At 37.2% G+C, this 25356-nt stretch overlaps 2 protein-coding genes across 2 annotated transcripts in view; both read left to right on the top strand.

Moving 5' to 3' along the window:
* The window catches only part of LOC127673567 (formyl peptide receptor 2-like), a 476281-nt gene that overhangs the window by 141151 nt on the left and 309774 nt on the right, over positions 1-25356 (top strand). The window lies entirely within an intron of this gene.
* Positions 1310-2341, top strand: LOC127673762 (formyl peptide receptor-related sequence 7-like). The gene has a single exon (XM_052169525.1). It carries the CDS (start codon positions 1310-1312, stop codon positions 2339-2341), a length of 1032 nt encoding a protein of 343 aa, XP_052025485.1.

Below are 25356 nucleotides of genomic sequence, written 5' to 3' on the forward strand. Positions count from 1 at the left end.
TAAACCTAACATGAGCTTGACAAGAAGTTAGAAGTGAGATTATTTGCATTTCTTTGATAATTGTTGCTTGAAATTCTTTTTGTCATGAGGCATTCTTGAAGACACATATGAGCTCTTCCATATCAATACCTAAATGTTACAAAATTTTATTGTTTCCACACACAAGATTATTGTAAGTACTGAGTCCACTGTAATATAAAATTATTTTTATTCCTGCCCAGAAATAGTATATGATTTTACATCCTAAAATAGATCTCTGACTCTGGGCACTTTGTAAAGCCCTTGCTGTGAGAAATGAAGACCTGAAAAAGTAGAGATGCTTTGTGGTCATCTTATTGTGGAGGCTTTAATGTAGATACCTGCTTGCATATTGTCTGGTCATCTAGCCTCCTGAGTAAGGTACATCCAGTGAGAGGAGTCTCTCCTATAATTTAAATTGTTTGACACATAGAAAATTCTAGATGAGTTTATAATGAACTGTTGAAAGATAAGTGCACAAACATGAACATGTATTATTACAAACAGAGACACACATATAAATATGAGCAAAGGAAGTATGCTGTGTTATGATTTGGGCAATGGTGACATAAATCATACCATAGTAAATGTTTTATATACCTCATAATCATAAAAAAAAGCTCTTTGAAAATCACAATGTGGAAAGTAACAGAAGAATTGGATTGAGCAAAATTAAAAAAGATTTTATGGTGTTCGCTGAGCAGTGACTTCTTGTGATAGGGTGTGCCTGGAAGGATAATTGACTTAAATGGGAAACCAACAGACAAAGGAAAATGCCAAAGCAGTGGTAACAATAGTACAGTTAAAATTTAAAAGACATCATCTGCAATATTTTTTAACATAATCCAATATTCCCCCTAACTAGTTATTATGCTTTTCTGGAAAATTAACCTCACCCTAAACATTCTGTATCACTTAGCTGAATTATTTTTTATGAGAGCAAAAGACTGATGATAAGCAATGAAAAATGGTCAAACATTCACACCCCAACATTCTCCTCTTCATAGTAAACACTTCCTTCCCCTGCTTATCCTCAGTTCAATATCCATGTGAGGTCAGAGGAGCTTATAATTCATTTCATAATCAGTCTGAGGAGTAACAATGTTTTTTGATAATGTATAGAACTAAGCTTGACATAAAGGACATTCAACAGATAATCATTTTTCATAGGTTGCCCTCAGAATAGGTTCTCTGTTATGAAAGGTGATGTGTGGGATTTGAGTAAATGTGATGTAAGATAGAGCCACATCTGATAAACAGTCATTGTTGAAATGTTGCAGGTGCTGACAAAATGGAAGCCAACTTCTCCATCCCTCAGAATGGCTCAGAAGTGGTGTTTGATGATCCTACCAGTTCCAGAGTTATATGGATCTTCTTAGTTGTGGTACTTTCTATAACCTTTGTTCTTGGTGTACTAGGTAATGGGCTTGTGATTTATGTGGCTGGGTTCCGGATGGCACACACTGTGACGACAATCTGTTATCTAAACCTGGCTTTGGCTGACTTCTCGTACATGTCAAGTCTACCATTTCAGATCATCTCAATTGTCATGAATGGAGAATGGCTTTTTGGTTGGTTCTTTTGCAAATTTGTTCACATAATTATAAACATAAACCTTTTTCTAAGTATCTTCCTGATTACTTTCATTGCTATGGACCGCTGTATTTGTGTCCTGCACCCAGTATGGGCTCAGAATCATCGAACTGTGAATCTGGCAAGGAAAGTGATTGTTGGAACTTGGACACTTGTTCTGCTGCTTATATTTCCACATTTGATGTTCTTGACTACAGTGAGAGATGAAAGAGGGAAAATGCACTGTATATCTAATTTTGAATCCTGGGCTGCCACCACCGAGGAGCAGGTAAAGGTGTCCATGACAGTAAGTTTAATTTCTGCAGCCACCTGTTTCATTATCGGCTTCAGCATTCCCATGATATTCATTGTCATCTGTTATGGACTCATGGCTGCCAAAATAGGCAGAAGAGGCTTTGTGAATTCCAGTCGTCCCTTACGTGTCCTCACTGCTGTAGCACTTTCTTTCTTTGTCTGTTGGTTCCCTTTTCAAGTGATTTTTCTTTTAGTCAATATTGGGAACACAGAGACACTGAATAATATTCACATGTGGGTGAACCCAGCCAGCACTCTTGCCTCCTTAAATAGTTGCCTCAATCCAATACTCTATGTTTTCCTTGGTCAGCAATTCAGAGAGAGACTGATCCATTCCCTATCAGCTAGTCTGGAGAGGGCTCTGAGGGAAGATTCAGCCCTGAACAGTGACAAAGTCAGAAACTTGTCTTTACAGACTGAAGACTCTGAGCCATAGGAAACGACAGGAGTGATGCCATGGAAATATTTTCTGTGCCACCCTACTCTCCCTTTCTGTCTCATCCCACTTTGCATAAGATCTTTGACTTTTTATCTAGAAGTCTAGAAGAACTACTTCTTTGTCCTCTGATTTGGAAGAAAAAAAATGAAAACAAATACCACTTTTGTTTTGGAAGTTCTTCAATTAAGTCCAGAGTGTGGGCTATTACTAAGGTGGCACAACAATACAAGACACAAAATGAGATTACAGTTATTACACCAGTTGAGGTGGCAAAACTTCCCTAGTATGCAACGGACCAATCCTTATGCAGAGGATTTCAACATGCTATCTGACTCCCATAACATTGTTTACAATGATTACAGTGTTTGAGTGTGGAGACAATGTGACAACCTATTTCTATGTTTTTTTTTTAATTTTCTATGTTCTTTGTTTACATTCCAAATAATTTGCCCTTTCCCGGTTCACCCATCCCCATAAGTCCCACAAGCCATCTTCCCTTTGCCCATTCCACAACCACCGCCCTCCCACTTCTCTGTCCTGGTAATCCCCTACAATGCTGCATCAAGCCTTTCCAGAACCAGGGCCCCCTCCTTCCTTCTTCTTAGAACTGATTTGATATGTGAGTTGTGTCTTGGGTATTCAGAGCTTCTGGGTTAATATCCACTTGTCAGTGACTATATTCCATGTGTGTTCTTTTGTAAATGAGTTACCTCACTTAGCATGATATTATCCAGTTCCAACCATTTGCCTAAAAATTACATGAATTCATTGTTTTTAATTGCTGAGTAGTATTCCATTGTGTAAATATACCACATTTTCTGTATCCATTTCTCCACTGAGGGACATCTGGGTTCTTCCACCTCTGGCTATTATAAATAAGGCTGCTATGAACATAACTAGAGCACATGTCCTTATTGCATGCTGGGGAGTCCTCTGGGTATATGCCCAGGAGAGGTATAGCAGGGTCCTCCGGAAGTGTCATGTCCAGTTTTCTGAGGAACTGCCAGACTGATTTCCATAGTGGTTGTACCATCTTACAATCCCACCAGCAGTGGAGGAGTGTTCCTTTTTCTCCACATCCTCTCCAACACCTGCTGTCTCCTGAGTTTTTAACCTTAGCCATTCTGACTGGTGTGAGGTGAAATCTCAGGGTTGTTTTGATTTGCATTTCCCTAATGACTAATGATGTTAAGCATTTCTTTAGGTGTTTCTCAGCCATCTGAATTTCTTCAGGTGAAAATTCTTGGTTTAGTTCTGTACTCCATTTTTAATAGGGTTATTTGGTTTCCTGGGGTCTAACTTCTTGAGTTCTTTGTATATATTGGATATTAGCCCTTTATCGGATGTAGGGTTGGTGAGATCTTTTCCCAATTTTTTGGTTGCCATTTTGTCCTTTTGACAGTGTTCTTTGCCTTACAGAAACTTTGTAATTTTATAAAGTCTTATTTGTCAATTCTTGGTCTTAGAGCATAAGCTATTTGTGTTCTGTTCAGGAATTTTTCCCCTGTGCCCATGTCCTCAAGGGTTTTCCCCAGGTTCTTTTCTATTAGTTTCAGTGTGTCTGGTTTTATGTGGAGGTCCTTGATACACTTGGAGTTGAGCTTAGTACAAGGAGATAAAAATGAATCATTTTGACAGTGTCCTTTGCCTTACAGAAACTTTGTAATTTTATGAGGTCCCATTTGTCAATTCTTGATCTTAGAGCATAAGCTATTGTTGTTCTGTTCAGGAACTTTTTCCCTGTGCCCATGTCCTCAAGGGTCTTCCCCAGTTTCTTTTCTATCAGATTCAGTGTGTCAGGTTTTATGTGGAGGTCCTTGATCCACTTGGAGTTGAGCTTAGTATAAGGAGATAAGAATGGACCAATTTGCATTCTTCTGCTTGCTGACCTCCAATTGAACCAGCACCGTTTGTTGAAAAGGCTATCTATTTTTCCACTGGATATTTTTAGCTCCTTTGTCAAAGATCAAGTGACCATAGGTGTCTGGGTTCAGTTCTGGGTCTTTAATCCTATTCCATTGATCCACTTGCCTGACATTGTACCAATACCATGCAGTTTTTTTTTTATCACTATTGCTCTGTAGTAGTGTTTGAGGTCTGGGATACTGATTTCCCCAGAAGTTCTATCTGTAGTACTTCAAGTACTATATTGAATAAACATGGAGAGAGACAGCAGCCTTGTCTAGTCTCTGATTTTAGTGGGATTGTTTCAAGTTTCTCTCCATTTAGTTTGATGTTGGCTACTGGTTTGCTGTATATTGCTTTTAGTATGTCTAGGTATGGGCCTTGAATTGCTGTTCTTTCCAAGACCTTTAACATGAAAGGATGCTGAATTTTGTAAAGTGCTTTTTCAGCATCTAATGAAATGATCATGTTTTTCTTTGAGTTTGTTTATGAAGTGGATTACATTGATGGATTTCTGTATATTGAGCCATCCCTGCATCCCTGGGATGAAGCCTACTTGATCATGGTGAATGATCATTTTGATGTGTTCTTGGATTCGGTTGGCAAGAATTTTATTGAGTATTTTTGCATCAATATTCATAAGGGAAATTGGTTTGAAGTTCTTTTTCTTTGTTGGATCTTTGTGTGGTTTTAGTATCAGTGTAATTGTGGTTGTGTAGAATGAGTTGGATAGTGTTCCTTCTGTTTCTATTTTGTTAAATAGTTTGAAGAGTATTGGTGTTAAGTCTTTTTTGAAGGTCGGATAGAATTCTGCACTAAATCCTTGGCCCTGTGCTTTTTTTGGTTGGAGGACTTTCTATGAACACTTCTGTTTCTTTAGGGGTTATGGGACTGTTTAGATGACCTATTTGATCCTGATTTAATTTTGGTGTTTGGTAGCTGTCCAGGAAATTGTCCATTTTCTCCAGATTTTCCAGTTCTGTTGAGTATAGGCTTTTGTAGTAGGATCTGATGATTTTTTTTTAAAATTTTCTCAGTTTCTTTTGTTTTATCTCCCTTTTCATTTCTAATTTTTTTAATTTGGATACTGTCTCTGTGCCCTTTGGTTAGTTTGGCTAAGGGTTTATCTATCTTGTTGATTTTCTCAAAACCAGCTCCTGGTTTTGTTGATTCTTTGTATGGTTCTCTTTTTTTTCTACTTGATTGATATCAGCCCTGAGTTTGATGATTTTCTATCTTCTACTCCTCCTGGATGAATTGGCTTCTTTTTGTTCCAGGGCTTTCAGGTGTGCTGTTAAGGTGTTAGTGTATGCTCTCTCCATTTTATTTTTGGAGGCACTTTGGGTTATGAGTTTTCCTCTTAGCACTGCTTTCATTGTGTCCCATAAATTTGGGTATGTTGTGCCTTCATATTCATTAAATCCTAAAAACTCTTTGATTTCTTTATTTCTTCCTTGACCAAGGTATCATTGAGTATTGTTCAGCTTCCTTGTGTATGTGAGCTTTCTGTTGTTTTGTTGCTATTGAAGACCACTCTTACTCCTTAGTGATATGATAGGAGGCATGGAATCAGTTCGATCTTCTTATATCTGTTGAGGTCTATCTTGTGACCAGTTATATAGTCAGTTTTGGAGAAGGTACCATGAGGTGCTGAGAAAATCTATATTCTTTTGCTTTAGGGTGAAATGTTCTATATACATCTGTTAAATCCAATTGGTCCAAAGCTTCAATTAATTTCACTGTGTCCCTCTTTAGTTTCTGTTTTCCTGTTCAGTCCATTGAGGAGAGTGGAGTGTTGAAGCCTCCCACAATTATTGTGTTAGGTGCAATGTGTACTTTGAGGTTTAGTAAAGTTTCTTTTATGAATGAGTGTGCCCTTGCATTTGGAGCATAGATGTTCAGAATTGAGAGTTCTTCTTAGTAGATTTTTCCTTTGACCAGTAAAACGTGTCCTTTCATGTCTCCTTTGATGACTTTAGGTTGAAGGTCAATTTTATCTGATAATAGAATGGTTACTTTGGCTTGTTTTCTGGGACCATTTGCTTGTAAAACCAATTTCAAGCCTTTTACTCTGAGGCAGTGTTTGCCTTTGATACTGAAGTGTGCTTCCTACTTGCAGCAAAATGTAGGGTCCCTTTTCCATAGCCCATCTGTTAGTCTATGTCTTTATATTGCAGAATTTATTCCATTGATGTTAAGAGATATTAAGAAATAGTGATTATTACTTCCTGATATTTTTGATGTTATTTTTATATTTGAGGTGTTTTTTTTTTTTTTTTTGTCTTTTTTTTTATTTGATATAATTTATTTACATTTCAAATGATTTCCCCTTTTCTAGCCCCCCCCCCCACTCCCCGAAAGTCCCGTAAGCCCCCTTCTCTTCCCCTGTCCTCCCTCCCACCCCTTCCCAGTTCCCCGTTCTGGTTTTGCCAAATACTGTTTCACTGAGTCTTTCCAGAACCAGGGACCACTCCTGCTTTCTTCTTGTATCTCATTTGATGTGTGGATTATGTTTTGGGTATTCCAGTTTTCTAGGTTAATAACCACTTATTAGTGAGTGCATACCATGATTGACCTTTTGAGTCTGGGTTACCTCACTTAGTATGATGTTCTCTAGCTCCATCCATTTGCCTAAGAATTTCATGAATTCATTGTTTCTAATGGCTGAATAGTACTCCATTGTGTAGATATACCACATTTTTTGTATCCACTCTTCTGTTGAGGGATACCTGGGTTCTTTCCAGCATCTGGCAATTATAAATAGGGCTGCTATGAACATAGTAGAGCATGTATCCTTATTACATGGTGGGGAATCCTCTGGGTATATGCCCAGGAGTGGTATAGCAGGATCTTCTGGAAGTGAGGTGCCCAGTTTTCGGAGGAACCGCCAGACTGATTTCCAGAGTGGTTGTACCAATTTGCAACCCCACCAGCAGTGGAGGAGTGTTCCTCTTTCTCCGCACCCTCTCCAACACCTGCTGTCTCCTGAATTTTTAATCTTAGCCATTCTGACTGGTGTAAGATGAAATCTTAGGGTTGTTTTGATTTGCATTTCCCTAATGACTAATGAAGTGGAGCATTTTTTAAGATGCTTCTCCGCCATCCGAAGTTCTTCAGGTGAGAATTCTTTGTTTAACTCTGTACCCCATTTTTTAATAGGGTTGTTCGGTTTTCTGGAGTCTAACTTCTTGAGTTCTTTATATATATTGGATATTAGCCCTCTATCTGATGTAGGATTGGTGAAGATCTTTTCCCAATTTGTTGGTTGCCGATCTGTCCTCTTGATGGTGTCCTTTGCCTTACAGAAACTCTGTAACCTTATGAGGTCCCATTTGTCAATTCTTGCTCTTAGAGCATACGCTATTGGTGTTCTGTTCAGAAACTTTCTCCCTGTACCGATGTCCTCAAGGGTCTTCCCCAGTTTCTTTTCTATTAGCTTCAGAGTGTCTGGCTTTATGTGGAGGTCCTTGATCCATTTGGATTTGAGCTTAGTACAAGGAGACAAGGATGGATCAATTCGCATTCTTCTGCATGCTGACCTCCAGTTGAACCAGCACCATTTGTTGAAAAGGCTATCTTTTTTCCATTGGATGTTTTCAGCCTTTGAGGTGTTTTTTATTTTTGGGTTTGATGAAAGAATGTATCTTGCTTTTTCCATAGTTTCCCTCCTTGTATTGGCATTTTCCACCTATTATCCTTGGTAGGGCTGGATTTGTGGATAGATATTGTGTAAATTTGGTTTTATCATGAAATATCTTAGATTCTCCATCTGTGGTGATTGATAGTTTTGCTGAGTATAGTAGTCTTGGCTGACATTTGTATTCTCTTAGAGTTTGTATGAGGTCTGGCCCGGATCTTCTAGCTTTCATGTTCTCTTATGAGAAGTCTGGTTTAATTCTGAAAAGTCTTCCTTTATATGTTACTTGGCCCTTTTCTCTTAGTGCTTTTAATATTCTTTCTTTGTTTAGTTTAATTGGGGTTTTGATTATTATGTGACAGGAGGTATTTCTGTTCTGGTCCAGTCTGTTTGTAGTTCTGTATGTTTCTTGTATATTCATGGGCATTCTTTAGGTTTGGGAAGTTTTCTTCCATAATTTTGTTGAAGATATTTCCTGGCCCTTTAATTTGTAAATACTCACTCTCATCTATACCTATAATCCTTAGGTTTGGTCTTCTCATTGTGTCCTGGATTGCCTGGATGTTTTGGTTTACAAGCTTTTTGCATTTTGCATTTTCTTTGGCGATTGACTCAATGGTTTCTATTGTATCTTTGGCATCTGAGATTCTTTCTTCTATCTCTTGTTTTCTGTTGTTGATATTTGCATATATGACCCCTGATTTCTTCCCAAGCTTTTCTATCTCCAAAGTTGTCTCCCTTTGTGATTTCTTAGTTGTTTCTACTTCTGTTTTTTGATCCTGGATAGTTTTGTTCAGTTCCTTCACTTGTTAGTGTTTTTCTGTATTTCTTTAAGAGATTTTTGTGTTTCCTCTTTTATGACTTCTACCTGTTGACCCAATTTCTCCTGCATTTCTTTAAGTGATTTTTGCCTTTTATCTTTCTTGGCTTCTATCTGTTGACCCATATTCTCTTGAATTTCTTTAAGTGATTTTTTTGTTTTCTTTGTAAGGGCTTCTTCCTTATTCATGTTCTCTTGTATTTCTTTAAGAGATTTATTTATGTTCTTCTTGTAATCCTCTAATAGCATCATGATAAGTGATTTGAAATCCAAATCATGTTTTTCTTGTGTGTTGTGGTATCCAGGACTTGCTGTTGTTGGAGAATTGGGTTCAGATGCTGCCATATCGCCTTGATTTCTGTTAGTAACGTTCCTACGTTTGCCTTTTGCCATCTGGTTATCTCTGGTGTTAGTTTGTCCTGTTATCACTGGCTGGTATTTGAACCTCCTGTGAGTTTGTAAGGCTATTTCTATACCACTGGATGACTGGGTTTCCCCTGGCACAGATTGCTGATGTGCTGCCCTACTCTTGGGTACCATTGGAGCCCTGATGTGCCTTGCCCCAAGCAATTTTATACTTGGATTGTCTCTGTGTACCTGGTGTTGCTTGCCGGTCCACCCAGGACTGAAGATGGAGGATGCCGCGGGGACCCTCTCCAAGTGCCAATCACTTTGCAGGGCAAACGGCCCAGGACAGGGCTGGCACACAGACAGCCCACAGAACTTCTCAGGCCCTGGGCACAGCAGAAGCCTGGCGGGCTGTGTCCCTAGTGATGTGAAACTCAGGATATTTCTGTGAATGTGGTGCTGCCTGTCTGCTCATTCGGGGAGTGAAGATGGCGGATGCTGCGCAGACCTTTTCTAAGTGCCGATCACTCTGCAGGACAAATGGCCCAGGACAGGGCTGGCACACAGCACACAGAACTGCCCATGCCCTGGGCACAGGCAGAAGCCTGGCGGGCTGCATCCCAAGCAATGTTAGACTGGGGATATCTCTGTGTACCTGGCGCTGCCCGTCTGGGAGCGGTGACAACCTATTTCAAGTTTCTGCTGCTCTGACTTCCCTATATTATAAACTATAAGATATAACTACTATTTAAAAATACCCCTTTATCTTTTAAGTTACATTTGTAAGGGTGCTTTATAGTCTCATAGCAGGAAAGAAATCTCAAATAAACTCATATTGAGACCATGTCTTTACTGTGACCAATCTGCCCTTGTTGTATTAAATATAGCTTTTATCCATTTCTAATATTTTTTTGGAGGGAGATTAAACCCTTTAGAACCATAGGATGGAAAAAATGAAGAATAATGAATGACTTAAAAGATGAGAATAATAGTAAGTAGATCAAATCAAAGGGAGGGACTATCAGAGGTATTTGCACAGATATGGTGGATAGATTTAAATATAATGGATGCTTCATGAAAAATACATACACTCATATATGTTATAATAGAGTTGGAATATTTCAAAAGTATATTCTGTATATTTCTGTTCCTACAATCATAAGTACCTAAGAAAATATTTATTACAACAGAGAGGGCTATTAATTGCTGATTTGTTGTTTATATGTGTTCTTGAACACTGCCCAGGCTATTTTTATTTTTGTTTGTGCAGTATGATGACTCTAATGGCTGAAGGTACATAAATCCTTGTTACAAGACTGAGAAAAATCAATTTGGATGTGAACTGAAAATGACTTAGTTCCTAGCTAGCTTTTGTAGATCCAGAGATTTCTATGGAGATTTTTAGGGGAAGAAAGGCATCAACCAAACTACTCTGATGAGAGAACTAGGACGTCCATCATATGCCAATGTGTGCTGTAGTGCCATGAATATCTTATAAGTTACACTCTACTCTCTAATTTATTATTAGGACAATTTGATGCGAAGGAATTCATATATGATACTACTATAAGCTCACTCAATATATATGGGTGGTGATTAAACAGGCACACATGGAACTTACCACTTTTGTTTACATATAATAAATAGCAACAAACTAACCTCTAAATATGCCAATAAAAATCCCATTGTCAGGATTATTTATAGATGGCACTTCTGTGCAGTGAACAGCGCTACTCAGATTCTGACATCTGTGCATAGGATTGAGAATAAATGATTGTTGATCGCTCAGTTTGAAACAAGACATTGATACTACTTCTTTTAACTCTGAGAGATTGTAGAATAATGAATGAAAGAATGTTAGACTCTAGGAGATGAGTAGAGAAGGATTATAATGTTCCCAATTTATGCCTTTAATGGAAAAGTGGTAAAAAGGACACAATTGACCAAGCTGCCTGAGAACTGGAACCATGAAGTATTGGGTTCAACTTTGTCTCTTGGCCTCATTCAGCTGATGGAAATCCACTTATAAGCAATTGGTATTTGGGCCTGATGGGATAGTGAAAGTCCTCTCAGGATGAAATATTGGAACTATACCTTGTTTCTCTGGGTTTTTATATTTTCTGTCAATTTCATACAAACTTGACATTGCTTGAGAAAAGTCCCTACTAAGTAATTATCTCAATCAGATTGTCTTATTACAATTTTGGTAGGAGCAATTTTATTGCTATTTACTTAAGGAGGACCCAATCCACAATGGATTATATTTCTCAACACTGGGCCTAAGCTGTATAAAAGAATGTATCAAGAAAGACAGAGGATCCAAGCAACTAATGAACAATTTGTGATCATGATTTCTGCCTCTAGATCTTGTCTTCAGCTCTTGCCTTGGTTTCCTCAAATGATGAAATATATCCTGCGTGGTAGTATGAATTCCCCATAATATCTTATGACAGAATGTTTATTTACCAGAGGTGAGATTGTATTGAAGAATTAGAACTATTAGAATGTGAGGTCTTGAAGTGTAGGTATGGACTTCTAGAAAGCGTATCCTTGAGAGTAGGCTTTTATATTCAAAAGGTCTTTTTTTACCCAGCCTTTCTCTAGCTGACTGAGGATCAGGATGTAAGTTTTGAGCTACTGCTACAGCACCAGCTTGAGTGCTAATTATTCCTAACTGTTATGATAATAGAAAAAGACTCTACCTTTAAAGAAGCCAACAATTAAATTATTTTTTCAGTTATTTATGTGTTTTATTGGAATTCATTGATATGGCAGTGTACTGGCTGGTTTTGTGTGTCAACTTGATACAGGCTGGAATTATCACAGAGAAAGGACCTTAGGTTGGGGAAGTGCCTCCATTAGATCCAGCTGTGGAGCATTTTCTCAATTAGTGATTAAGGGGGGAGGGCCCCTTGTGGGTGGTGGCATCCCTGGGCTCATAATCTTGGGTTCTGTAAGAGAGCAGGCTGAACAAGCCAGGGGAAGCAAGCCAGTAAGAAACATCCCTCCATGGCCTCTGCATCAGCTCCTGATTCCTGACCTGTTTGAGTTCCAGTCCTGACTTTCTTTAGTGATGAACTACAATGTGGAAGTGTAAGCTCAATAAACCCTTTACTCCCCAAACTTGCTTCTTAGTCATGATGTTTGTGCAGGAATAGAAACCCTGACTAAGACAGGCAGTAAGTGGTTATTTTGAAATCTTTACCCAATACATGTCGTTTAGTTCAACATATTTGGAGTCAGTTGTTAGAGAATTATGAAAATTGGAAGAATCATATTGCTTTGTCTTTTTATATGTCTTGCCAGCTGGAGAAATGTGTGTGTGTGTGTGTGTGTGTGTGTGTGTGTGTTGCCCACCAGTTATCAATGAGATGTGATTAGCACAAGGTAACATGGCATCAAGTTCCTGAGTTAGACTTTACTTCAAACAGATTAGGACTACATAATTACAGGGCTGAGTTGTGTAGTAAACTTGGGCAGGGACAAAATTGGTGCAGAGACTAAAGAAAAGGTTGACCAGGGACCGGCACAACTTCAAATCCATTCTATGGGCAGGCATCAATCACTGACACTATTACTGATACAATTTTGTGTTTGAAGACAGGAGCCTGTGTCGCCAGGCACATATGTAGCAGAGGCCTGCCTTGTCTGGCATCAGTGAGAGAGAAGGAGACTAATTTTGTAGAAACTTTATGCCCCAGGGAAATAGAATACCTTGGGTGGGTGGTGGGAGGCGTCATCTCAGAAGTGAAGAGGAGAGGGAATGGGATGAAGAACTCTATGAGGGGAGAACAACAGGGGATACCTTTTGGTATGCAAATTAATAAAATAATTAATAACAATTGAAAAATAGAAACAACCTAGAGGCATGTTTCTCCAAGTAATGACAGCCCATTCTTAGGTTGGCAGCTATCGAGGTTTAAAGGGCAGTAGACATACATAAAATCTCCAAGTTAGGATGGAAAGCTTGCCATGTCCCAACTGGTGTATTATCAACTTTTAGTGGCAAAGTGCCAATTGTTATTGGGCCCAAGAAAAACCTTCAAGCCAATGCTGATAATGTTATTTTACAATTTCTGGCACAATGCAGTGTTATTTTTTTTTTTATATCTTGGTAAACCTTCTTTATTTGTCTAATATTGGTCTTACATTGGGTTTTGGTCACTAGACAACAAGGTGGTCCTTTGCAAGCTAACTTCTCTAAGAAAGAGAGGTGTTAACGTCTTGTATTCTTTGTTTTTATTATTCTTCCAGACAATTCTTTTCTGTTTTCTTTTTTTAATTGGATATTCTATTTATTTACATTTCAAATGTTATCCCCTTTCCCAGTTTCCCTTCACCAAACACCCTATCCCATCTCCATTGTCCTCACCCTGCTTCTATGAGGGTGCTCCCCAACCAACCCACCTACTCCTACCTTTCCGCTATGGGTTTCCCCTACACTGGAGTATCAAGACTTAAGAAGACCAAGGGCCTCTTCTCCCATTGATGCCAGACAAGGCCATCCTCTGCTGCATATGTAACAGCTGAAGCCATGGGTCCCTCTGTGCATACTCTTTGGTTTGTGGTTTAGTCCCTGGGAGCTCTGGAGGGACTGGTTAGTTGATATCATTGTTCTTCCTATGCGGTTGCAAACCCATTGAGCTTCTTCACTCCTTTCCCTAATTCTTCCAATCAGGGCCACATGCTCAGTCCAATGATTAGCTGCAAGCATCTGCATCTGTATTTGTCAGGCTCTGGAGAACCTCTCAGGAGACAGCTATATCAGGCTCCTGTCAGCAATTCCTTTCAATCCTTTACCTTCTGTGAGTATTTTGTTCCTCCTTTTAAGAAGGACTGAAGCATCTACACTTTTGTCTTCCTTCTTCAGCTTCATATGGTCTCTGAGTTGTATTATGGGTGTTCTGAGCTTTTGGCCTAATTTTCTCTTATCAGCAAGTACATACAATGTGTGTTCTTTTGTGACTGGGTTACGTCGCTCAGGATGATATTTCCTTTTTTTAAATTTGATCTTTTCTTTATTTACATTTCAAATTTTATTTTCTAGTTTCATCCATTTGCCTGCAAATTTTATGAAGTCACTGTTTTTTTTATAGCTGAATAGTACTCCACTGTGTAAATGTACCACCTTTTCTGTAGCCATTCCTCTGTTGAAGGACATCTGGGTTGTTTCCAGGTTCTGGCTTTTATAAATACAGCTGCTATGAACATAGTGGAGAATGTGTCCTTATGACATGTTGGAGCATCTTCTGAGTATATGCCCAGGAGCAGTATAGATGGCTCCTCAAATAGTACTATAGCCAAACTTCTGAGGAATCACCAGTCTGATTTCCAGAGTGGTTGTAGCAGCTTGCAATCTGACCATCAATGGAGGAGTGTTCCTCTTTTTCCACATCCTCCCCAGCATCTGCTGTCACCTGAGTTTTTGATCTTAGCGTTCTGACCCAAAATTAATCCACATCCCTATGGTCACTTGATCTTCAACAAAGGAGCGGAAAACATCCAAAAAAGATAACCTTTCCAACAAATGGTGCTGGTTCAACTGGAGGTCAGCATGCAGAAGAATTCGAATTGATCCATTCTTTTTTTATTTCATGTACACTGTACACTGATAGTTGTGAGCTACCATGTGGTTGCTGGGAATTGAACTCAGGACCTCTGGAAGAGCAGGCAGTGCTCTTAACCACTGAGCCATCTCTCCAGCCCTGAATTGATCCATTCTTATCTCCTTGTACTAAACTCCATGATCTGCTCATTGTTTAGAGTGAGGTACTGAAATAATAGAAATAATAATAGAAATTGAAATAATAATAGAAGAGGTGTTGAAATCTTCTATTATTATTGTGTGAGGTACAATGTGTGCTTTGAGCTTTAGTGAAGTATCTTTTATGTATGTGGGTGCCATTGCATTTGGAGCATAAATGCTCAGAATTGAGAGTTCATATTAGTAAATTTTTCCTTTGATGTGTATGAAATGTCCTCTCTCATCTTTTTTTGATAACCTTTGGTCAAAAGTCAATTTTATTCAATATTAGTATGGCTACTCCAGCTTATTTCTTGGAACATTTGCTTGGAAAATTGTTTTCCATCCTTTTACCCTGAAGTAGTGTATGTTTGTCACTGACATGAACTGTTGTGTGCAGCAAAATGCTGGGTCCTGTTTAATTATCCAATCTGGTAGTCTATGTACTTTTATTGAGGAATTGAGTCCATTGATGTTAAGAGATATTAAGGCCCAGTGATTGTTGCTTCCTGTTATTTTTGTTGTTAGAGGTAGATTTATGTTTGCATCGTTATCTTCCTTTGTTTTCTGATGAACGAAGATTACTTTGCTGCTTTTGGTAGGGTGTAGTTTCCCTTCTTGTGTTGGAGTTTTTCATCTATTATCCTTTGTAGGACTGTATTTGTGGAAATATATTGTGTAAATTTGTTTTTATCATGGAACATCTTGGTCTACCCATCTATAGTAATTGAGAGTTTTGCTGGATATAGTAGCCTGGGCTGGCATTTGCATTCTGTTAAGGTCTGTTTGGCATCTACCCAGGATCTTTTTGCTTTTAGATCATCTGTTGAGAAGTCTCTTGTAATTCTAATAGGTCTTCCTTTATATGTTACTTGGTTATTTTCCATCACTGCTTTTAATATTTTTTTTTGATTTGTTCATTGGGTGTTTTGATTATTATGTGACGGGAGGAATTTTTCTTCTGGTACATTCTATTTGGGGTTCTGTAGGCTTCTTTTATGTCTTAGAGCATCTCTTTAGGGAAGTTTTCTTTTATAATTATGCTGAAGATATTTACTGGTGCTTTGAGTTGGGTATCTTCGCTCTCTTCTCTACCTATTATCCTTAGGTTTGCTCTTCTCATTGTGTCCTGGACTTTCTGGATGTTTTGGGTTAGGTCTGTCTTGCATTTTGCATTTTCTTTGACTGTTGTGTATATGTTTTCTATGGAGTCTTTTGCATCTGATATCCTCACTTTTGTATTCTGTTGGTGATAGTCGCATCAATGACTCCTGATCATTTTCCTAAGTTTTCTATCTCCAGGGTTGTCTCCCTTTGTGATTTCTTTATTGTTCTATTTCTATCTTTAGATTATGGATGTTTTTGTTCAATTCCTTCACCTATTTGGGTGTGTTTTTTCCCCCAAATTTCTGTTGGTGATCCTTGCATCTATGACTCCTGCTTTCTTTCATAGGATTTCCATCTCCCAGCTGTTTCCATTTGTGTTTTCTTTAATGTTTTTATTTCCATTTTTAGATCCTGAATGGTTTTGCTCAATTATTTCACACATTTGATTGTATTATCATGTTTTTCATTAAGGGTTTTATATATTACCTCTTTAAGGGCTTCTACTTGTTGGCATGTATTCTCTTGTATTTCTTTTGTTCTTGTATTTATATTTTTCTTAAAGTCCTATATCATCTTTATGAGAATCTTGCTTTATAGGTGTGTTGGACTATCCAGAGCTTTTTGTGGTAGGAGAACTGGGTTTTGATATTGTCAAGTATTATTGGTTTCTGTTGGTTAGGTTCTTGTGCTTACCTCTCACCATCTGGTTATCTCTGGTGTTAACTAGCCTAGCTATCTCTAACTGGAGCTTGTTCCTCCTGTGAGTCTGTGATTCTGTTGTTCTGTTATCCTCTGCTCCTGAGGAACTTGATATGTCAAAACTCCTAGATGTCACACTGCATTTGGATGTGGACTAAGTGGTTGGATATCCAGAGCAGAGACTCTGCTCCAGGCCCAGGTGCAAATCAGAAGGAGTGTGGGTCTATGGCTGGACAGGATACCTGTGTCCCTATGTCCTAGGGGTCCTGGTTATGCCAGGAATTGGGGCAATATTTGGGGTCTCACCTGTGATCCTGGATTTGTCAGAATATCTGGGGTGGTTGACCTGCAACTGGATTTTTGGTTGAGTGTGTGGGGATCCAGACCAGAGGCTCTGTTCTAGAAACAGGTAAAAACCAGAAGGAACACAGGTCTTTGGCTGGGCTGATGTTTTTATTCTTTTTTTTTTTTTAAATATTTGCTTATTTATTATATGTAAGCACACTGTAGCTGTCTGCAGATGCCAGAAGAGGGAGTCAGATCTCATTAAGGATGGTTGTGAGACACCATGTGGTTGCTGGGATTTGAACTCATGACCTTTGGAAAAGCAGTCAGTGCTCTTACCCGCTGAGCCATCTCTCCAGCCCTGATGTTTTTATTCTTAATTCCTTTATTGATATATATGTTCTATGCTCAATAACTTGACCATACTATGGCTCCTGGTATTTTCTCTTTGCCATTCTTTCCTTCCTTCCTTCATTTGTTCATTCATTCCTTCCTTCTTTCTTTCCTTTTCTCTATTTCTCCCTTTTCCTCTGTCTCTCCTTCCCTCCCTCCCTCTTTCCTTCCTTCCTTCCTTCTTTTCTTTTTCTGCCTTCTTCACATACTCTCTCTCATTTTCTCTTTCTTTCCTTCATTTTTTCTATCTTTGTGTACATCCAAAATGATGCTCCCTGCAATTGCCCTCTCATAGAGTCCCTCTCCCCATAACCACTTCTCTCTTCTGAGAGTATGGACACCCACTAAGCTTCTTCTGCCCTGTCACGTAAGTTCTCTGTAACATTATGATAATACTCTTCCATTGAATCCATACAAGGGAGCCCTGTTGAACACAGATTCCACTGTCAGGCTACAGCTTTAGAGATTGCCCATTTTCCAGTGGTTGGGGGACCCACATTGAAACTAAGTTGTTTGTTTGGTACATATGTGCAGGTGTCTTTGGCGAAGCAGGTGTATGGCCTTTGGTATTTAGCTCAGCTTCTTATAGCTCCCAAGTATCCAGGTTATTTGACTCTATTGTTCTTCCTGCGGACTTCCTCTCTTCTTCTGGGCCTTCAATCATTCCACCAACTATTGCATAAGGTCCCAGGGTTTTGTCTAATGTTTGGCTCTCATTATCTGCATCTGTTTATGATAGCTGCTGGGGACAGCCTTTCAGAGAAGAGTCCTACAAGGCTCCTGTCTCTCAGCATGGCAAAATGACTTTTGTCACAGTTGCTGCTATAATCCCTGAGCAATTTTTAAATTCTTGAGCCAATCTCTAAAGTTCACTTTGCTCTCAGCATAAGAGCTTGACAGATTACATGCACATTAGCTCATTAAATCTGGTAACGGCACTCATCTGCTTTTCTAATAGAAAGTTCTTAACTCTCCTACATTCCTTCAAAAACAAATATGGTCAGTCACATTCATCCCTCTCTATGGTACCAATTTATACATTCGATATTTTTTCTGATGTTATACTAAGACAGTACAATTGCAAACAGCTTTAAGAAGGGAGAAATCGTTTGGACATTTATATTTTTATAGACTGTTCATTATGGTTGGGAAACAGAACAGAAAAAAAAAGAGATGTGGAATCAGAAATAGTAAGCTGACTAGTCACAGCTTCACAGACAAAGTTGTTAATATCAATACCCTCCTCAATACAAACCTTTCTCTATCAAGGATGCCCCATTCAATCCTTTCCAAACAGCATGAAAAATTGAACACCTCTAACTTTAATTTTTTAAAGCCCATTTTTAATGATGGTTCTTAAACACTTTAATCTTCCTTTTATCGTACCAACCACTAGAGGTAGTAAAAAATGAAGAAATAATGTGTTTAAAAATGTTTCTTTAGAACAACTCTCACCTGTTAAGTAATTAGCAGTTCTCAGTTCACATCAACAAAGGCAGCTTGATCCACTCACAAATACTTCATAGATATTCCAACAGTCCAGTTCAGTAGGGTTGAGTCAAAAACACAAGTCAACTACAGTGACACTAACTGCAACAACTAGGACTTATCCTTGACATAAGTCAATAGGCAGGACAAGGGCTAACAGGAACAACTAGAAAAATTCTTGCTTTTGGTTTTCTCAGTGAAACAAATATCAAAAAAGATACATGACCAACAAATATTACACAGATAAACAAGCCAAGCTCATCCCCTGTCACTGTCTATGGTGTCCTTCTTATACTCCCTCCAAACATCAGGTGTCCTTCTTGGGTCTTGTCTCGCCTTGTGTCTTTCCTCAACAAGTATGTCTTTCTCAACTGACAACTCTCTGCCAACCAGCCCAAGTACATAAAAGAAACAAAAAACACAACACACCACAAAAAGATATTTGGTGTTTTATCTCTATAGAGTCCTGACAAGTGAAACTCAACCATACAATATAAGACAGACCAATACATGTGTGCTATTCATGAAAAATTCTTCATCAACTGTCCTTTTAAATGTTTTAGCAGAACATCCTTTAAGCTGTGTCTGCTTCAGCCAAACATTCCTTCACAAGTCTGTCTTAGCCTTTCACTTGTGCCTGCTTCTACCAAATGCCACTTCATATGTTTACCTCTTCAAAACCCATCCAACACAAACAACTTTCCAAAGAATCTGTAAGTTTGGATGTCAGACAACAGGTGATGGTCTTTTGCTTTTTGTCAATGGTGTTATTTCTCATTCAAATCAACACATTAACCATCCAGGAAACATTGACCAGGACAGAAAAATTTTCTGTGCTTGTAATTACTGGATTGAATTCTTGAAATGCAGAGAGCTCTTGGAACTGATCATACAGTTGAACCAAAAGGTTAGATGTCTGATGAGGACTATACTGCTTTAGTATCTTTGATGTTTTTAAATACTCAAAGAAATATTCTTTTTGACCAGAATGCTAATATTAATTTACTACAATTTGTTTTTCTTACTAATGTTAAAAGATTAATGTTCACTATATTTTTAATTAAGATTAATTGAGAATACTCTAGGACCGCCAAAGAAATTTATTTAAAATTGCAGGCATGGCATGTCTACTATTTAAAGAAGACAGTTGATCTCTTTTGTGAAGAATAGATATTTGCATGGAAAGACTATGATGAAAAGGGCAATGTTCAAAGATTTTTGTCAGTGCCATGGTGATGTTTGTAACTTTTGCAAGCATATTTCCTTATCAGTAGTCAATGTAATTTGTAAGTGGTTTTAAAAGGAAGATTATTATTTTTGGTGCAAATAATTACCACAAACACTTGATCCATTATTCCTGAATTTTTGAATGACAGTATTTGGCCCATTGTGGTAACAGTAGGCAGTGCTTAAATCTTATAATTAATAAACTTTCTGAAGAAGAATTAAGAGAAGGATTGAGTAGAGTAAGTCACAGAACCTCTTTGTAAAATTCTCACACAGCAGACATTAATATGCTTGCTATATTCTGAAATGGTTATCTTTCAGGGGTCATGAGAATACAATTGTTTTTAGTTCTTCAAACACTTTGGAATGTCTCTTTGGAGACACATGAATTTAATGGTGAGGTTTGGTAGTTAGCTATCAAAAGAGTACCAGAAAAGATATTGGCTCCCAGAGCGAGTGCTATCATTGCCACAGCAGATGTAATGAAAACTTCAGTTCATAAGGGAGATGAAGTCACAGATGTTGACCTTTGTGTCACAGTTAAGATGTCCCACTGTTGCTAATGCTGGCTTTTAAAAATTTCAGGATATCATGAAGTGCACCCTGAGCTGAAGTTTTGCCACAAAGAATGAGTCAGGTGAGCAGTTTATATTTGTTGTTGGAAATAATACATCTAAGAAGGGAAGTCTGGAGTAAAGGTTTTACATGGAAAATTGATTCAGAATTTGGAAATACATGCAGTACAAACTTTGACCTCAGGTTATATGAATATCTTACACTTTATTGCTTTTTCAAAATCTGGATTTATTGTATATTTGATTTCATCAAGGAATTTAGTGAATGTAAGCATGTAAATATCAATTAATAATAATTCAGTTTTTGTAATGTATTTGTGTATGTCTATGTATCTGTGTATGGTCAGATATAAAAGTGATTGTGAACATAGTGTGTGTGTGTGTGTGTGTGTATGTGTGTATGAGATTAGAGGACAACTGTCCTTTTTCTTCTGACAGATTTTATATTTCAATAATATTATTATAATACATTATAGACAAACTCATTAACTCTGGAACTTTCTGAATGTTCTAACCTGTCTTGTCAGGGAGACCTGTTGTTCTTCTATACATTCCAATCTAGTGATTTTTTGAAAAATGTGTGATAATTTGGAATTCACCAAATTATCAATTTTCATAACACTAAAATAGTATATGGCTGTGTTGTTATTGCATTTTGTATTATTGGACATGTATTAATTTCTACATTAATCCATAAATGATGCAATCATTGATAATCCATAATGTACTGGTCCTAAGTGCAATCATAGTGTATATATATATACTCATATTTCCTTAGTGTTTGTTTGTTATAAATTTATTTGTCTTTCATTTACAATGCTTCAGAGTACACTATCATCTGTGTTTCAGCTAGGGTTCTCCTCTTAAATATTATCTAGAGGTTTCTAATGTTATGTACTACAAATAACATAATAATTCTCTGATGAATAAACCATGAAAGTACAATGATTGACATTGAATTTTATATACCTTCTGCTATATATTACATTTAAGATAAATATCTTTTTGAATATGATCACCATTTTCTGTGTGGGAGATAAATTCTTTATTTTTAATCCCTAATATGAATGAATAAAAACCACTTACTGACATTTTTGGGCAGTAAAATAGGTGGCAGTACACGAGAAGAACATATTAAATGTTACTCATAATGACCTCTTGAAACAAATACATGATTGCAAGGATATCATAAAATAGTCATAACAACTTCTCAAATGAAATTAAGATGGTTATAATTTTTGAAGCCAAGACATGGTTATCATTTACTGGAACAAGCAGAAGGAAACATTTCTAGTTAATACTACAAGTGGGGCATAGTCTAATCCATGAAAATAATAGGTTTAATAAAAAATAGGGTTAATCAAAGAATAAACTAGATTTATTCCTTACAATAAAATGGCTTTGAAGACTAAGATGGAGGTAGACTGATCCAGCATTCCCAGTTTGTTGTATATGTCCCCCTAAAAATTTAATATTGTTTTAGAGTTCTTTAAATGGGAAAAGATAAAAACTTTTAATGCATAAAAGGAGGCATGTTTAAATTATTGTGTTTTGGATAACATCAGAAGAACACATTTTTTTAAAAATCTTGCTATAACAATAGGTATTATATGTAACTATGTTATCCATTTGCTGGGGAGTTAATTGTTTTTTATTTAAAATTCCAGCCGTTTGTTGAGAACAAATGGGAATGTGTTCTCCTTCTTCTGAAATTAAGGTGCCGTTGTCAGGGTTGATAAATATAAGAATATTTGCCCATGATGTGGAGGAGATAAGAATAATGTGGCTTTGATCAGAAGCATCTGGTGTTTGCTATTACATTTGAAGAGACTGAGAACAGCTACATCAACTAGACTGGATTACGTCAGCTTTTACCAAGTCTGGGGTTTTCTGGTATAGGAAGCCTGACTAGAGCTGGCATGGTATAGAGAATCTTTGGAGAAATTAATTGATTTCTATCCTCTCTGTTGAATTTTCCCAAAAAAACATATAAACTAAAAACAGAAGATAAACAACTTAAAAACACAACTCTTGTAATTGGAGTTTTTCACACAGGAATGCAGGATAAACTATTGATTGTCCAAGTAGTAATCTGCAGTTCATTTGAACTCTTGAAGGTGGATCCATGTTTTACTAATTGTTTTACTCCATGAAATTTATATTAAGATTATTGGAATATTCATTGAAATTCTTGATGTATAGAAAGCTGCTATGTATTATCTGTAAATTAGCTAGAGTAGATTCACAGTTTTGAGGCATAGCAAAATTATGGTTTTGTTTAAAATTCTGAACATTATTTTGTTTTCATCCAGGGGGATGAGCATGTAAATTGGGCAGAAATAATTTTAGCATGATAAGAGGCATCTACAAATTTATATTTAAAAGACTGCCAGATGAAATTTAAACTACTGAGTATGTGACTATCCATAGCAGCAGTATTTTCTCTGCTCTAGATTAGTAACTTATCAGAATTCTATTGATGGATGATAAAACTCTGAAATACGCAATCTTAGCATATAGTTACTTGCATTTATAAATTTTAAATATTTTCTAAAACATTATAATTTACATCAACATATGTTTTAGCATTATACTTATTAATATTACACAATATGAGTGGTTTTTTATTGAGATCAGTCTTTGAAAATCATGTTCATTAAATAGTAAAATTTACATCTGAAGCTTACTTATCCTTTAATATGAAGCAGACCTCTAGTAAATCAAACCTCCCTGTGAGTTTGTCTTTTTACATTATGTGACTCATTAGTTCTAGAAATGTAAGGCCTTGTTTTAATATATAACATGTATTGATCAAATACCTGCTGATAAAGCTACATTTAGATATTGGCAGCATCAGAGTTCTGAGAACTATAAATGATAACAGTAAGTAAATTTAAATGGACAGTGTGTCATAGGAAGCATTTTCAATTAAATATATTATATGTAATATTCAGCAGGTATCAGATAGTATTTGATGGACATTTGTTTAGTATACAAAATTAAAAGTATAATGCTTGTTTTTAGCTACTTATATTAGTTATAACCATGAAAACATACACAGGAGGGTAAATAAAACTTTTACTTATAAATGAATGATATTTTAAAAATTGGATCATTTATGTGGTGACTGTTAATCTGCTTTCTTAATTATTTTTAATAGTTTCCTATAATTTAGTTGCTTTTACAATACTGGGATTTAAGTTTTATCCTTGTAATGTACTACCTTTAATATTATAATTCTTGAGTTAAATCTCTTTTAGTATTAAAACAATTTTTTAATTATACAGTTCATTGAGAGACAGGCAATGCATTTTTCTGCTCTTTGCATAGTGAACCATTGTAGAACATAACAGTTTTTTTTTTTATGACTAACTCAAGTCAGTCTCTGTTAGCTTGAATAAACTTTAGGGAAGAAGACTTCAACTAGGTTGGTCCTCTTTAATTTCCTTTATGGTTCTGAGCATTTGGGTGGGCCTATACAATGACTTGGACCACAATATTACTGAAGTGCCTGAGGGCCTGAGATCCTGAGGCCCTGAGTCTTTCTTGTATTGGTTGTGTGACCTAGGTTGTGGTTTCACTTTTTTTTTTGCCTCTTTACTTGAATCTAGGTTCTGGTGCATACCAAACAGGAAAGAATGGAGCAGAAAAACTAGTACCTCAGTCCATACCATCCTTTGGTGTGTCAACAATCTGAAGCACACAAGGTGGGTTCAGGCAATGAATACACAAAGGGAGGGAGGGAGAGAGAGAGAGAGAGAGAGAGAGAGAGAGAGAGAGAGAGAGAGAGAGAGAGAGAGAGAGGAGGGAGAGAGAGAGAGAATGAATGTGGGGGATTGTAAGACTCAGTCATATCTCAGTGTTAAAGCTCTTTATTCTTACTGCTATTTTAGATAATGGACAGTGAAGCAGCTATTTCAGAAGGTTTCAACAAAACAGCTTGTGCACATAGATTTTTATTAGTGCTGAGAAGAACTATATAAACCTTGGAAACTGAGAAGTGGTTCCTCTTAGGATGAATTTTCATTGGCTAAAGTTTGAAGTTCTGTGGATACCTTATTTGTCTGGAGAGGTTTACCAGTAAGTTGGTCCTGTAATTGCACTAAGGATTATTTGGTATTTGTTAGGTAGAATGATGTATTTGCAGATTCTTAGGTAAAGTAGAGTGTAGGAAGGCCTGGTAGAAAGTCAATCCTCTGCTCTGTATCAAGCTCATGTGACCAATCTTGGCATGGCAGACTTTGACCTTTATATTATAGCAGGGTTTCCCAATACTAGGTATTTAAAGCCTGACAAGTGATGCTTAGATTTCTTGAACCCCAGTCTTACCAGGGTGTCCCCTGAGTACCAATGCAGGTGAGAAAAAAGAACTCATGTGCTCTGAAAGAAGTCATAAGGGAGTATAATAACTAGATGGGTTGTTCTATTTCCACTTGTTGCTCTGTATGGCGTATTTTAGAACTTGTAAGATCTAAGCAACCATGTCCCCAAACCAGGATCCCACAAAAACAAACGACAGAAATAGAACAAGACATCATAGAACAGAAGTATAAATAGAATGATAAACCTGCATGTCTTCATCTTTGTCTGAAACATCATTTTAATTAAGAAAAACTGATATCATTACTGTTTTTGATTAAACCACTATTTCTCAAGAATTGAGCTACACCTAACCTATAATTTCAATTACCAATGGCCCTCTACGGCCTCTTACATGGAATGATAACCATGCATTTTTCATGTCTAAGGCAGAAAGTCTTCAATCCATTTTAGGTGGATGCAGTC

Source organism: Apodemus sylvaticus, chromosome 23 (genome assembly GCF_947179515.1).
Source record: "Apodemus sylvaticus chromosome 23, mApoSyl1.1, whole genome shotgun sequence".
In the NCBI taxonomy this organism is placed as follows: Eukaryota; Metazoa; Chordata; class Mammalia; order Rodentia; family Muridae; genus Apodemus; species Apodemus sylvaticus.